The 15,562-nt window shown below is 38.3% G+C and overlaps 1 protein-coding gene across 1 annotated transcript in view; it reads left to right on the top strand.

The window, feature by feature from the left end:
• Positions 1-15,562, top strand: part of b3glcta (beta 3-glucosyltransferase a) — a 76,228-nt gene that overhangs the window by 44,233 nt on the left and 16,433 nt on the right. The window contains exons 5-10 of the mRNA XM_030744592.1: positions 5,933-6,009; positions 6,647-6,758; positions 10,872-11,008; positions 11,129-11,192; positions 12,098-12,229; positions 14,769-14,838. Coding sequence (XP_030600452.1) covers positions 5,933-6,009; positions 6,647-6,758; positions 10,872-11,008; positions 11,129-11,192; positions 12,098-12,229; positions 14,769-14,838 — 592 coding nt within the window. The remainder of the gene's footprint in view (positions 1-5,932; positions 6,010-6,646; positions 6,759-10,871; positions 11,009-11,128; positions 11,193-12,097; positions 12,230-14,768; positions 14,839-15,562) is intronic.

Below are 15,562 nucleotides of genomic sequence, written 5' to 3'. Positions count from 1 at the left end.
ATTAAAAAGTAGAATTTATGCAGCATGAAATGCCAGATCGAAAAACTGCAAATGCAAAAGGGAAGAAGGGATACTGGGAAGATACGGAGTTTAATTTCCCGTTATGTCTATTTTTTTAATTAAAAAAATGTTTTTATTTAATTTTACAATTAAATGAATTTACAATGTTGAGTTTTCCATTTCAAGACTTAATCATTTGTTCTAGCCTTTTACTTTTACTTGTAGTTTTAATTGTAATAAACAAAATAATTGTCATTTAATGAGACAACCACATGGGTGAGCAGAAAAACAACTATCTGTAATGGGATGACTTTTTACTTGGATCCTAGAATTGACAAAACAAAGTTCAGTTCACTGCAACAAATCTCTTATTTTTAATGGAAAACACATTTTCTTATCTGAAAATTAAGATTGTCTAGGTCTGGATAAATCCAGGCACAAAAACATTTTGGTTGTGGAACAATCATTTTTTAAAGTATTTGGCTAATGTGAGAGAGTGGTAGTGGCAATGATGAAGGCAACTACCAATAACTATTGTCAGGAGTAAGGAAAGGAAGGAGCAGTGGTTTGCCCCGTGATAAAACCCGGCAAAGTGTGGAGCCTTCTGTCCACCAGGACCTCACGAAACGAAACTGAAATAACCATTGCTTCTGAAAGGTATTAATTCAGTTTTAAAAATACTGCTCAACAAAGTTAAAGGAATACTTTGAAAACACATTAAATTTTAATTGGAAAAAATGGTGCTTGGTAGTTTGTATGGCCCCCACGTGCTTGTATGCATGCCTGACAACGTCAAGGCTCCTAATGGGACGACAGATGGTGTCCTGGAGAAGGTCAGCGATGCCCTGGTCCACACCAGGGCTTCTTGACAGTCTGAGGTGCAACTTTGCAGTGTTGGATGAACCAAAACATAATGTTCAAGAGGTGCTCTATTGGATCTAGGTCAGGTGAGTGTGGGTGTCAGTCAATAGTATCAATTCTTTTATTGTCCAGGAACTTCAATTTCAATTTTAATTTTTATTTATATACCACCAAATCACAACAAACAGCTGCCTCAAGGCGCTTTGTATTGTGGGTAAAGACCCTACAATAATACAGAGAAAACCCAACAGTCAGACCCTTTCATGTCTGTCACATGTGCTCAGGGTGAACCTGCTCTCATCTGTGAAACGCACAGTCGGGCGCCACGGTGCTGGGCAGTGAGCACAGGGCCCACAAGAAGACGTCGAGACCTCTGGTCACCCTCGTACAGTCTGTTTCTGATTGTTTGGTCAGAGACATTCACACACCTCCAGTGGCCTGCTGGAGGTCACTTTGTTTGGCTTTGGCAGTGCTCATCCTGTTCCTTCTTGAACAAAGGAGAAAATGCCGGTCTTGCTGATGGGTTAAGGACTTTAAGCCCTGTCCAGCTTTCCTAGAGTAACTGCCTATCTCCTGGAATCTCGTGCACACTCTTGAGACTGTGCTGGAAGAAATAGCAAACATTCTGACAACAGTACTTATTGATGCATCATCCTGGAGGATGGGAAGATGAGTTATTATGTTAACGTACTTTCAGTTAGAATACCTTTTAAAGTCATCAGGTGCCAGTTATTGTGAAAACGGCTTCTGTTTTATGCCATTCTGTTTTACTGGTTTACTGTCAGAATAAAAATATGCCAAAACAAAGGCAAAAAAAGGGTTGAAAGTACATAGATGAAATATAAACTCTAATTGATATTACTGTCTATCACCCTAGCATCCAAAGCTGAACATAAGTTATAACCAGCTGTCTGTTTCTGCACTCACACCTCTGAAGCACATCACACAAAATCTTATATTTCTAGCAGCCTTAGAGGGAGTTCTAGAAGTACTGAAGGAAAGCCATCAAAGCCAAACAGAATTGCTAAGATTGTACTTTTGCTGTTTATTGTTCTTGCAGATGTATACAGTACTGTGGAACAAAAAAACTATATGTCATGAAAATATCTCTAAATCTTTTTTGAGATGCAAAAACACAGCGGTGATACTGCAGAAATGAGATAACCTTGGATTGTTTGGGGAAACAATGGAAGAAAATTCAGCTCTTAGCAAAATATTGATTTAAAGCCCCTTAAGTAATTAAAGGCTGACACTGTTTCACTAATTATGTGAAGTTTCGGGGTCAGGTATCTTTTATCCTCATTGGACTCCCGAAGGTTTTGTGACACAGAAACTTGTGCATTCTGTGTCGGTTCACAGCCCATGTTCCTGCAGTCTGACATTCTGCCTTCTGGGAAAATTCACATTACATTTATAGTGTTTTTGTCACTTAGCCAATGCTTATATCTACAGAGACACACTGAGACTACAGCAGAATGAGATTAAACTAAAACCTTTAACAGCAACAGTGCAATATGCATGTTTTTTTAATGCTTTCCTGTTCATCACTGTAATACCAATTCATGTGTTTAAGAAGCCAGAGTGGTGAGAATGTTTTAATATGGAGAAGGTGTCTTTATTCTTTTTTTTTTTTTTGTAACAGCAGCTCGTTGCTAAGATTTTTTTATTTTACAGGTGGCTGCTGCATCCAGTCTCTGTTGGTTACAGCTTCCTGTCACTGTAGTGTAACCAGGTCTCAGTGATACCCATCATCTCCTTTGTCACTGAGCTATCAGTGTCCTGTTCATGTCCTCATGAGGACGGGCTCTTATCTGTTGATTAGCAGTTTGCAGCTTGCACACAACTGCCATAAAACTATCTTCCTGTTCTTCTTGAATGCCTCTTTTATCTGGAGAATGTCGATAGCTCTTTGAAGCAAAGCTGTCTTTTTGAAATTGCATTATTATCTGAAGATGATGCGTCTTTGATTTTATGTTTCCCTTTTATTTATTTATTTTTTTTATGGCGCAGCAATGGTGCAAATGTCAAGTGGAGAACAGTTTAATAAAACATGTCAGATGTCATTGTGTGATTCATTTTAAGAGTAAACTTGTGTAATTTGGTTGGAGATAATAAACCTCGACTGACTAATAAGGATTAATATGTGTGCACAGTGTCGGTCTCATCACCTAAATCAAACATGCTGCTGTTAGACAGAACGACTCAGTGGAGACTGTTCTCCCTGACTTCCTGCATGATGAGTGGACCATGCTGTAATGAACCACGGGGTCTTACGCTCTGCTGCTTTGTTTTCCTCACAGTGTGAAATGAAACATTGGCTCTCTCAGGCAATCCTCACACACTTTCTCAGCTCTGGCCCCTCAAAAGGAAATTTTTATGTGGAAGGGATTGCAGGCGCTGTACACATCCTGAAATATCCGGTTCTCATTCATTTCTTTCTTATAAAAGTATTGTTTTTAGTGTAAGGGCTGGAAGTAGCAGCAGCTCTGGGGTTATTTATTTTTATTTTTAGGTCGTGTTTCTGTCAGGATATGACAAACTTTATAACTCCACAATCAATTAATCTGAAAAAGTAACCATCCCAAAAGACAAAGCCTGGCATTCCCTCCACAATTTTTATTTTAATCTTGAAATAATAATCTTTGAAAGCAGGTCACATATATGTGTACTGTAAATTTTGAGCAGTTGTTAATGATGCATGTAAAGGGGACTCTAACAGTATTCAGTTTATTGATTATTGATTATCCATGTTCAGTGGGGTTGTGATTTCTCACCATTGTTGTTTGGAAACCTTGAAATTTGTTTGCATGCTTCAGCATAATGGTTTTATTTGGAGTATACTAATTAGCATATCCAGGTTTATGAAAGCATGATGAGAGGTTTTGCATGTTCAACACATAACCAAGACACTTGAAATACCCAATTATAAACAGGGTAGGAGTTTATAATTGCTAAATTACGCACACATTAAATTAACAAACACATTCATCAAAGTGACGATATTTTTGTGAAATCATGGATTTGTTTCTTTTTTTTTTTTCATGAAATTAATAGTAAACAGTGGCTGTGTTCAGCAGTACAACAAAACTTTTAAAAATATAAAATACACCAGTCTGATTTGCAAAATTATGAGCTCTAATGTACAATACTGTGCAAAAGTCTTGTGACATCCCTCATTTCTTTTTGCTTCCCAGGAGCCACATTATCTTGTAGCTTTTTAAAGTGATCTTGAGTAATAGTTCTCCAGACTTTCTGAACATTTTTCATCATTTTTCTTTGGACATTGGCTGCTTTTTCACTCATTTACAGTCCAGTCCCTGTACCTTTGACCATTTTCAAATAGCTGGTTTGTTAAGCAGCCTGTAACAAAAACAATATAAAATCTAAAAAATAATACAAAGAAAATTTTTTTTTAATTAGCTGAATGTATGAAAAATACCAAAGATAACACAGTTTGGTAGGCAAAAAATTTGTGATTTTGCACCATCAAGGTGATTATGTAATTTGATGAAGCTGAAAACTTGGCATATCTTAGCATGATGTGCAGGGTGCCTTTAAACAACAACAAAAAAAATACCATTTGTGCAAAAAGAGAAGTGGTAGAGCTTAAAAAACTCTACAGCAGATTAAGTGTATCTGAAAATCATGTTCTTAAGAAAGAGGAAAAAAAATCCAGCAAAGACCTGAAACGGGACCTGAGAGATGTATCCCTTCAGTTGATCCATCTGCTGGTCACTGAAGCCTCATCAGAAATGGTCTCGGTGGAAAGGTGGCTGGTCAAGAAGCCATTCTTACAGAAGGGAAACAGGGCGAAAAGACTGAGGTATGCCAAATGACACAAGAACTGGACTGAAAATCGATGATAACAGGTCAGTGATGAATACAAATTTGAAATTTTTGGTTCATGTAAAGAAGAGGTATGTAAAGAAGAGCTATAACAGTGAGCCATCTTTAAAACATGCTGGAGGCTCTATCATGGTTTGGGTCTGCATTTCAGCCAGTGGTGCCCAAACACACTGCCAGTGCATTAAAAGCAAACCTGGATAGAAAAACACACAATGGAACACTATCAGTCATTGATCGGCCTCCCCAGAAATTATTGAAGCAGTGTGGGATCATCTTTACAGAGAACAGAACAAAAACAGTGTCAACATCCAAAGAAGAGCTTTGAAATGTCCTTTAAGAAGCCTGGAGAACTATTCATGAAGACTATTAAAAGAAATTACAAGAAAGCTGCCTCAGAGAGTTCAGGCTGTGCTGAAGAATAAACGCGCTCATACCAAATATTGACTTTCAAGCTTCTTAGAATTGTATTTCCATGTGTATTTGCACATTTCAATAAATTGGTGCACCTATTTCCCATTTTTCTAAGAAAATATAAAGAAACAAGAAGTGCAAACCTTCACCAAGGCAGCTCACTCTCTGGGCACTAATTATTTTTAAGGGACTAATGTTGTACTTTCTATATATTCATGTTTTCTTTTGAAACATTTCTATAAGTTTGTAGTGCAGTAAAAATCAAACATTATGTAGTAGGTCATGGATAATAGGTACAGATTTGAAAATAACTGGACATGAATAACTTGAGCCTGTTGTATAATATTACACCGCAGTATATTTTTCTTTCTCTTGGCAATCCGTTCTTTAAAGGTAAAACATAGTTTGGTGTCGCATTGAAACAAAGACGGAGGTGAAATGTAAAAGTGAGGTCAGAGGTCAAATGTGATGTAGTGATATTTAGAATCCCCATATACCAGTATCATATCCTAAATGTTGCCAATACAAACAAAGGCAGTGCAATTTTAAGTAGGGTTTTAAAGATAAAAGACATTTTAGGAAAGTTTGAGCTAATGAAAATTTGGCCTTATTGGACCTTGAAGAAGAGGTCAGAGGTTATTTAGAATCCCCACATATCATTTTCCCATATGTTATACATGTTATATGACAAAAAAGTAAGCAAAAAGGCGCCATGAGACGTGTAAGTCTTCTGAACCTCATGTATAAAACATAAAAATTTGCTAATAGAGGGAATAGAAATTCTTATCTGTGTCTTGTGTGCCGTTTCTTTCAGAAACCACCAGTGGTTTTGCTTCTTCACGGTTTATCAGATAATGAGGGCGATTGGAGCATCCTCCCTCTGCTGCCTCAGTAAGTATCCCTGAACTGGTACTGATTGGATGTGATTAACAGACAGTTAACACAACTCAGCTTTATGCTGCGAACAACATATGAAAAACACTGTTCTGATACAGTTAAGATTTTGAAGGTTGTATCGAGGTTTTGAGGACATTTTGTTGCCACATTTGCTTACTAACACAATAACAGTGATTGATTGCTTCATATTATGATAAATGCCTTCTTAATGTGCATGTAGGTGTGACAATGAGCCTATTACTGCAGGTATTCAGTGGTGTGAACAGCATGATAATGGCATTAGCCTTGGTTGTCTACATGTCTGAGCCTTTTTAAAAATCCAAAATATGTTCAGTGATTGTTTTGGGGAGGTGTGTAATAACATCTGAATCTGTCTTCATCATCCATGGCAAAGATATAAAGACTTGCAGCATAAAAATAATCCCAGACCATTACATAGAAAGCCTTTTCTCCCTGAAAGAAGTCGGTGTGCTTGTTGTTTTTTTGTCTTTCTGTCCTCTGGGGGAAAATGTTGTGACTGCTTTGATCTGACTGGGTCAGGAGCCTCAACCTCAGATATCTCCTCAGACTAGACTGAAATGAAAAGTTTTATTATTTAACTCTATATATTTCTGTGTGTGTGTGTCCTCAGCTTATCGCATTCCTTTGGGAAAAACTCTTCGTGGATTGTGTATCTCGAGGAAGAAACAAATGTGAAGTTGACTGCCCTCCTCAAAGTTCTTGCAATATTTGACAAAAATAAAGTAAGCATAAAATATTTTCTCCTAACCTCCGTCTCTCTCTCTCTCTCTCTCTCTCTCTCTCTGTCTCTGTTGCTTTTTGCTGAATTCATCAGCGAGACCAAAGCTTCCTGTTTTGAGTCCAGCTTAGCTGGTCATTACTTCAATTATAAGATACAGTATCAGGTTGGCTACAGCTCCTTTGCAATAGCTGAGCTGCACTGAGCACCACCAGCTCACAGCATAACCTGTCAGACTTGTCACTCCGGTCTCAGCTGTAGACCTAATTTAAGCCCTGTCCCTCCACTCATGAAATTATTTTTCATCAATATGGGTTGCTGAGTCATGCCAAGTATAAATATTGAATGAAGAAGCTCCAGAAAGTTGTGCATTGGAATTGTCATTTCTCTTAGTTGAACTCAGCAAAATAACTTTTCCTTCAGTTGTTGATTTATGAATTATTTAAATAATACAAATTAGTGGAACATTTTTAATATTTGTTGTTGAGATTTAGCAGGGTTTTTGTTGTTGCTAATTGTACCAAGTGTGCTTTGCTATGCCCTTGGATCGTCATAAAAGGCAATTTAGACACTTTGTGGGATTTCAGTTTCAAGGCATCTCCACGACTTCATCCTAAAGAGAAGTCGGCAACAGGTACAACATCCTGATGACTTGATTCATTACAACGTGCCCTAAGGCAAATCTTCTCTCTCAGGTGTTACAGCTTAGTGGGGTTAGCCTCAAGTTGAGTTAAGAAATTAGTTTTCATATCAGAGTGTTTTAAGCAGTGAAGGCTCCTCACAGAAATGAGTTGCCACTTTCCAATTAACTTCAACCAGTTAGGCGCCAGACCATGACAGTAATTAAACACAGTGCAACTTCTGATATACTGTAGCTGCAGTTTGTTGATTTATTGATAAACTGCAACTCTAAAAAAGCGAATAAAGAAGAGAAGATGGTACTTTTGGTTGCTCCCTTATTTCTCAAGGGGTTGCTACAGTGGCTGCATCCGCATTTTGATTTGGCACAGATCTTAAACCAGACGCCTTTCCTGATGAAACCAGGGATTTATCCAGGTTTGTGACCATCACTAGGAGTACACTAGCATGTGGCTAAGTTTGAATAAAGAAAAGCAGGGGTTACATTAAAGAGATTATAAAAATAAAGCCGTCCATTCCTCTAAAATTCACAAGACTTGCTGCTGCTCATAGAGAATTGGTCAGATTTTAGTGAAACCTGCATACAGTGATCACCTAATGGGTTTTCACCCAAACTGTGCTGAAGTTCAACATAATATTTGTTGTTTACAGGCATATTTCCATTTTCACATCATAACCTTCATGAATGCTACTCAATCCTGATGTACTGAACAATATTCAGAACAAACAATTCAGCAAAGTTGTTGTGATAGCTTGAGATATGCCACACATGTTGCATATGACTTTTATTCTGTTAGTTGATGTTATGGTCTTCCAAATTACAACAACCAGGCACCTCAAGGAGCCTTATATTTTAAGGTAAAGACCCTACAATAATAGAGAGAAAGCAGTAAAAATGACCCCCTATGAGCAAGCGCTTGGTGAAAGTGAGAAAGAAAAACTCGTTTTTTAACAGGAAGAAACCTCCAGCAGAACCAGGCTCAGGGAGGGGGGGTCCTCTGCTGTGAGGGGAGAGACACAGGACAAAAGACACACTGTGGATGAGAGCCAGAGATTAATAATTCCCACCACCATTATGCTAACATCAGTAATATGGTCAATGCTATGACATGGTGATGCATATTTTCATGCTTTTTATGGCCATGATTACTCCTGAAGACTTTCATCTGGCAATGAACTACACTCAACAAAAATGTAAACAGCTTCTCTATTTCATCTCATAACTAATCAACAACGTATAAGCACAACAATTTGTGTATACACTCAGTATAATTTCAGGCTTCAATACCAACCAGTGTTTCAGATCTTGATGCAACAGTCCGTGTGTTACCATGTTGTATATTTTTATCACTCCGATATTGGTATTTTACTGTCAGTATTCTATATCATTTATTAGTACCTATACGATTCACACACACTGAATTAATGTTCACATTTTATATTGTTTGGCACCTATATTGTCACTCACACACTGGAACACTGCAAGCTTTAGGGTGAGTGGAAAGGACTGAGGCCTGCCCGGCTCAGGGCCTCGGGTTTTTTCCACTAGTAAAACCACACTCATTCATATCTAGAGTCTCACCTTTATACACAGTGAACTTTTGACACTGTATTACCAACTCAAGGTCAAGTTGCTGGGAGCTGTGTGTCCCGAAGTGGGGGTTGACGTCCCACCTGAGCTACTGTAATAATGTAATGGGAGTAAATTTGTGTACTAAGATAAAAGTGTTTCTAGTAATGTGAAAATATGGACAGAAGGGCGGGGGAGTGCTCCTGTGGGAGGTATTATCACGTGGGAAAATTGTTAGTTTTGACAGCCCCAGAGAACTGTGTCATGAAGCCTCTGCAAAAGGATCGAACTAGTGTGGGTCACAGTGGATTGGGAGCATCCTTCTATGCCCACTGGCCCTGATAACAGCAGGGGCAGGTGTGAGTTTGGGGAATAAAAGGCGGTGGTAAAGTTGGGAGGGAGCGCACTTTTTGCTCTTCCTCTGTCACCTTTGCAGCAGCTCCAAGGCTCTCACTCCCGGGAGGGCTTTTTGCTTTCTTGTACTCCTTTAAACTCTGGACTTCTACTTCTTCTTTCACCCCATTTTACTCACTTTTTCACTCACTACTTTCTTCCACTCTTTTGTACTTTACTTCTCACGTCTTTTAACTTCACTCACTTACGGTCTTTTCCTCTCCTTCTACTCCTCCTGTTCCTGCATCTTTGTCTGTCTGTGTGTGTGTGTGTGTGTGTGTGTGTGTGTGTGTGTGTGTGTGTGTGTGTATTTCTTAGTCTTAACTATGTTACTGTCTGTGTTTTGGCCTTTGCCTGTATTTTGTGTAGCTAAGATGTCTAATAAACAGCCTGCACCGGAACCTGCCCATCCCAGTGATTTATTGGAAACTTTGGATTTAATTGGGTTTGAATTTTCGGCCAAAAGGAACATGGAGACCCTTAAAAATGTTACCAACAACCACAAAGAGAGCTCAGCGATCAGTTCACAGCGATCAGTTCACAGCAATCAGTACTGAATGTGCCCGCCGTTGTCGTTACCCATCTGCAGTACACAGACATCACCAGATTGTTAACAGTGGCCTGTGGGAGGTTGCCCCATTCCTCCTGGAGTGCATGGGCGTGTTAAGGGATAGGTCATTTTAACTTAACCTTTTGTGTTTGTGCCTGGATATGACCGCTGACTCCTTGACTCCTCAGTGAATTTTAATTAACATTAGTTTGCGCAATACAGCCAACCAATGACAAGAGAATGTGTCTCATCACAAATGACAATAACCTGCGATTTGTGATCGATCATGAGCCAGTTGAGCTATTATATCACTGACATTCTGGTTAAGGTTGCATCCCAGTTTGTGCTGCCTTATTGATATTAATATTATATTGATATTATATTAGAAAAAGTTTTACACAAGCCACAGCCTCCATAAAACTCAACACCAAAAATGGAGGAGCTTTTTAACCTTTATGAAGGTTTAGGGCTGCTGGTGCTAAGATAGCTTAACTAGCAGCTAGCTGTACTGTACAGATATAAGAGGATGGTATAGAGCTTCTTAACAATTCTACATCCATCAGACAGTGCATGAAGTGCATGTTTACCGAAATGTTCGACTATTTCTTTTAACTTAATCTACTTCAGCTGCTGGGGGATTTCTAAAACTGTCAGATTATTATGATTATTTTTTTATTTTTATTTATTTTTGCCAGATATGTCAAGAACCATGATTGGAGCCTTTGTAGCTACAATATCTGTCATCTTTGAACTTTGTTCAGTCAAGAAATCTAATTATTTCCCCAGTTACTAACAAACCCATTCAGCAGAAATAATATCAAAGATTTTCTGACAAGTGCAGTGCGAAAACTTCTAAATTAGGCCACAATTTTTTCTTTTTATGAAGTTTCACAGCATGTTAATAGCAAAAAAACCTTTTTTTTCAGTAGTAACAGTGAAATGTGTCTGTTAAACTTATTCATCAGGAGTGGTTTCTGGGGAAGCCCCTCTGTGATGAGGAATCGACCATCATCCATCATTACGCCTTTGCAGAGAACCCTTCCATCTTTAAATATCCAGACTTTGCTGCCTCGTGGGCTTTAAGCATCCCCCTAGTTGTTCGGTGAGTATGCACGGTAAATCTGTAAATCTGAATTATTCATACAGGCTTTAAAACATAAGGTTACATTTACAATTTATGTAGTGCGTGTTTTTCATTTCAAAATCTGATTTGTTATTTTAGACTTGCGAACAAAGTGAAAGAGGAGCCACTTAAATCTGACTTCACTATTGACCTTAAACATGAGGTAAGATAATATGCAAGTCACACAGCTACCTTCTGAGCTGTTTTCTATGGAACAAGATCACGAGCGTCCTGGTTTTCAACCATTTTCAAACAGCTATCTCACTCTCAAGCCAACGCCAGCCATTATAATTTATTTGCGCAAAAAGAGCAAAGCATGAAATTCATCTAACCTTGAAGTGAAATCTCATTACTTTGGAGAATTGTCACGGCGCTGCATTGAGGCTCTTATTTTTTTTTTATCACTGAAATTCAGCCAGAGAGGCGTCCGGGGATTGTGTTGAGTAAACACAACATCAGACTTATCTGGCTCTGTCTGAAAAAGGTAGTGCAGTTAGACCTCTTTCAATTCAGTAGAAATATTGCACCTTCTACCTGCCTTATCTAAAAATATGGAATTTTGATTTGTCTGAAAGCCATCAGAATTTTGATGTTTTAAAAACTGTGTGCTTTAAATACTATCGTACATAATGTTTTGCATGAGCTGCAACAGTTCACTGTTGGTAAGTCAGCAAAGCATCACAGTTTACAGTTTCTATATTTTTCTGGCTATTTTAGACAGTTGCATCAATTCAGACGGCACCAACTGTCCCATCTCATGACACATTCTTACACCATAACTGTCCTGTCTTCTCCATGTAGAATATTTAACTTCAACTCCATATTTTATTCTTCTCTTCTTCTGAAAAAAAATGCAGTAATATTCACCAGCTCTCACGTTCTCCTCTACCCTCTCCTCGTCTTGATTTTTATGTTATTCATCTTACGTTCATCAAAACTGTTGTATTTATGATAAAAGAGTACAGAAAGTGGCACATGTCTTTTCCTTTTTTTAATCAGTCAATGTCTGAAAGATTGCAACCCGTCCTTAACTCGTACACTTGACCATATCGGTCTGGATTATTTCAGGTTGCCCTGTATATCTGGGACAGTGGGAAGGGTCCACATCTCACTGCTGTTCCTGAGCTGTGCACTGTGCCAGAGGACTCTCCTCAGGCCAGCCACTGTGCAACCACTCTCAGCAAAGAGCCTCCACTGTGTGTGAGTATCTGCTCTGTATTTGGATCAGTTTGATTGTCCTCAATTCCCAGGAAATGGCCAGGGAGCCAAATTAAATGACAGCACAAAACAGAGGACGGTTCACTGTGAGATATTGGCAGTCATGTGATGATGTATGATGGCCCTCATGCCCGAGGCTTGATCTAATCCACACCAACATTTCACAGTCAAGTAGTGCATTTATGCAGCACGCTGTGCAACTAAAAAGAGAAGTCTTCCATGTATTTGGCCAAAATTAATTTAGACATCGGCCAAAAAAAATATTACCCTTTGCAAATCAACGTCCTCCCAGTTTGTTTCCGGAGTCAAGTCACATTTTATTCCGCATTTTGTTCTTTTATCTAAATATTTATTTAGATATCTAATAATGATACGTAATAATACCTCACACATTGCTCTCCCTTTGTCTTAACCCTCATACAAACATTACATTTGATTATTTGTTGTATTTTTCATTAAAACATAAATCATCACACACATTTATTGTGTCATCAGTGTGTAACAGCTAACAGATTTATACCTTCTAATTCCTGTCATATTGAACTGCTTGACATCCGTGTGCTGAAATTCTTGGTTTTGTTTGAGTACACAAAGGGAAACGTGCTAAAAACTGAGGCAGATTTGGATTTCTTTAAAACCCTCCCTGAAATATTTTGCAGTATCTTAAGGCCATTAGGCCATACTTTATATTTTGTTGTATCTGAGTGGGAGCCAGTGAGTGGGTGTGACTGTGGGGGAAAAAAATTGATTAGGTCAGAATGTAAGTAGGGTCGGTACAGTTTCTACTGAAGCTTAATCATAATTGCTGGGGTGCAGTTTTTTGCACATCCATTGGTTCTGTTTGCTGCAACTGACTGTGTAGTTGTGCTGATCCACAGGATCTCCAGTGTATATTTATGATATAATGTTTGCTCAAGCAGTAATATTGGTAAGGGGATTGTTTGGAATGGATGTGTATGTGACTCAGGTTTTGTTGATAAGGTGAGGCGAGTTGAATTTGGGATGCCGGAGCTGTAGCTGAGGGTGTCCCATTTCTGAGTTTTTCCATCTTAATTTTTCATGATTTCCCCCCTCCTAGTTTTGACAGAAAAAAAAAATTCAATCTGATCTTTTCATTTGTTATTCAAATCATGTAGAGCATGTGCATTTGCGGTCTTGAGTCTGGTACATGTTTGCTGCAGTGTGAACTGCCAGATTTATATTCATGTGGTTATTACCTCCCTGTCCATGGAACTCGCTATCCTCATAAAACAACATTCATTTAAACAGAAAACAGGACAACAAGCCAAGCAGGCAGCAGAGAAACGTGAAGGTCACGAGTTTAATAAGTATTCAGGGAGAAGTTTCCCTTCCGACAGAACGGGAGGGGACGTATCGTAATCGGACAGTGTACGAAACAAATTAGCGAGTGGCTTCAGAGCAGCACTCGGCTGCATCGTCAACAAAAGAATCAAGAGCCTCAAGAGGCAGATTTAAGGAGGCGAAATGATTACAGCCAAAGTGGCCATGACAGCAAAACCTGTTCTTTTTATTTTAGGCAATAACTAAGCGTATTGTAGAGCGGTTCTTCTCAACACACTAAACATTTCAGAGCAGAAGATTGCTCAAATTCCTACCCTGAAAAAATTAGCAAAACAGGTCAAAGAGAAACAATGAGTCACGAGATGAAAACTGATTGAGAGCAGCGAGAGGCAGAAAAACCTAAATCTTAACATCCTCGGGGTCTGTTTTTCTTTTTTGTGTGTGTGTGTGTGTCTGTATCCTTCATTGTCAAAAATAGGTTATGTTCAAAAACATCTTTGAAGAGGCCACTTTTGGCTCTGCTCAGAGGCTGATGAGCATTTTTCACTAATTTCTGACATTTTATGCATTGCATTAAAAAAAACAACAAAGAACATCTTTTCTCCATTAATATTTAAATGTGCATCCTTTAGTTTGGATGTGTAGTTCAGGCTTTATCATTGCACAAGAGAGCTCTACAGTACATAGCATTTTGTTTTATTAATACTATTGAAAAAGTGATGGTTTGTTCAGCAGCTGATGATGTCGTTAATGTGGCATACGTTTTTAATGCATTCTGTCTGAAGGTGATTTAGAGAACTGTTTTTGAAAAAGAAAAAATAATTTTCCACGAGGCATATGCTCCTTTTTCTTTCACTCCTTTCTGTCTCTCACATCGTGCTCATTTATTTATTTATTTCCAAGACTACAAATGCACCGAATGGAAATCAAATTTAGCAAAAGTCCTGAATGCTTATCAGATATGTTCTGTCTGCAGTTTCAAAGGGAGAATCAAAGGCAACCAGAGGGACAAATGACCTTAAACCATATGGAAAAAAATAAAAAATCCAGTTCTAATTTCTCTTTGAAGATATGAACCCCACTCATCACTTGGACATTTAATATAGCCTGGAAGCTGAATTTCACCCATTTAGCTACATTACATTTGGAGATTCAGGTTTAATTATATGTGATATGTGTGCTTTCTCTCTTTGACTCGTGTCTCCTGCTTTTATCAAAGGGAGAGCCTGTAAATAAAGAAGATATATTTGTTGCTGTGAAAACATGCAAGAAGTTTCACAGTGAAAGAGGTGAGTCATTCCCACTCTTACAGAATCCAGCAATGATGAACATTTTTCCTTTATACAGCACACATTTTTGTCCTCTTGTGTTCTCATAATTGATTTGTTTTGCCTTTGACCTTTGTGACTGAATGAGCAAGCTATTTCTGTAAATCTTTCTGCAGCTGTTATGACTAGACTGATAAAAATACCTTTACTTATTCTTGTTTCTGTGCCTCCCTTATTGCTCCAAATGCTCAGTCATCCAACAATGCCACTTACCGCCACGCTCTCCCTGACATTAAGCTGTCTACAGTAAATCTACTTCTCTTTTAATCTGATAAAAATGTAGCAGGTTAAGTCAATAGATCAAATTTCGAATTAATTTCCGATAGATCAGACAAATTGTACGCTACACGTAAAGGATGTCATTCAAAAGTAATTCCACTAATTACCTTAATTACAGTTCCTCTGCCAAGCAGCCATTTTCAGTTTCAAATGCAGACAAGATGAAAATTCATATTAGATTTACACATCAAAGGTTAGCTTAGCGCCATAAAGCAAGCGACAGGAAAGTGCTTCACATTTAAGATGTCAGTCGGTGTTACGGCATTTTAATCTCCTTTATCTGTTGTGATTACCAAAACAATGATAATAAGATGAAATGCACATTAATCTACTCAAAGTTCAGAATGAAATACAGCAGGGTGAACTCTCATTATCATGCCTCAAAGTTATATTACCATATTTCAAG

Source organism: Archocentrus centrarchus, chromosome 13, assembly GCF_007364275.1.
Source record: "Archocentrus centrarchus isolate MPI-CPG fArcCen1 chromosome 13, fArcCen1, whole genome shotgun sequence".
Lineage (NCBI taxonomy): Eukaryota > Metazoa > Chordata > Actinopteri > Cichliformes > Cichlidae > Archocentrus > Archocentrus centrarchus.
Note: the sequence above shows the minus strand (reverse complement) of the source record. Positions and strands in the feature narration are given on the sequence as shown.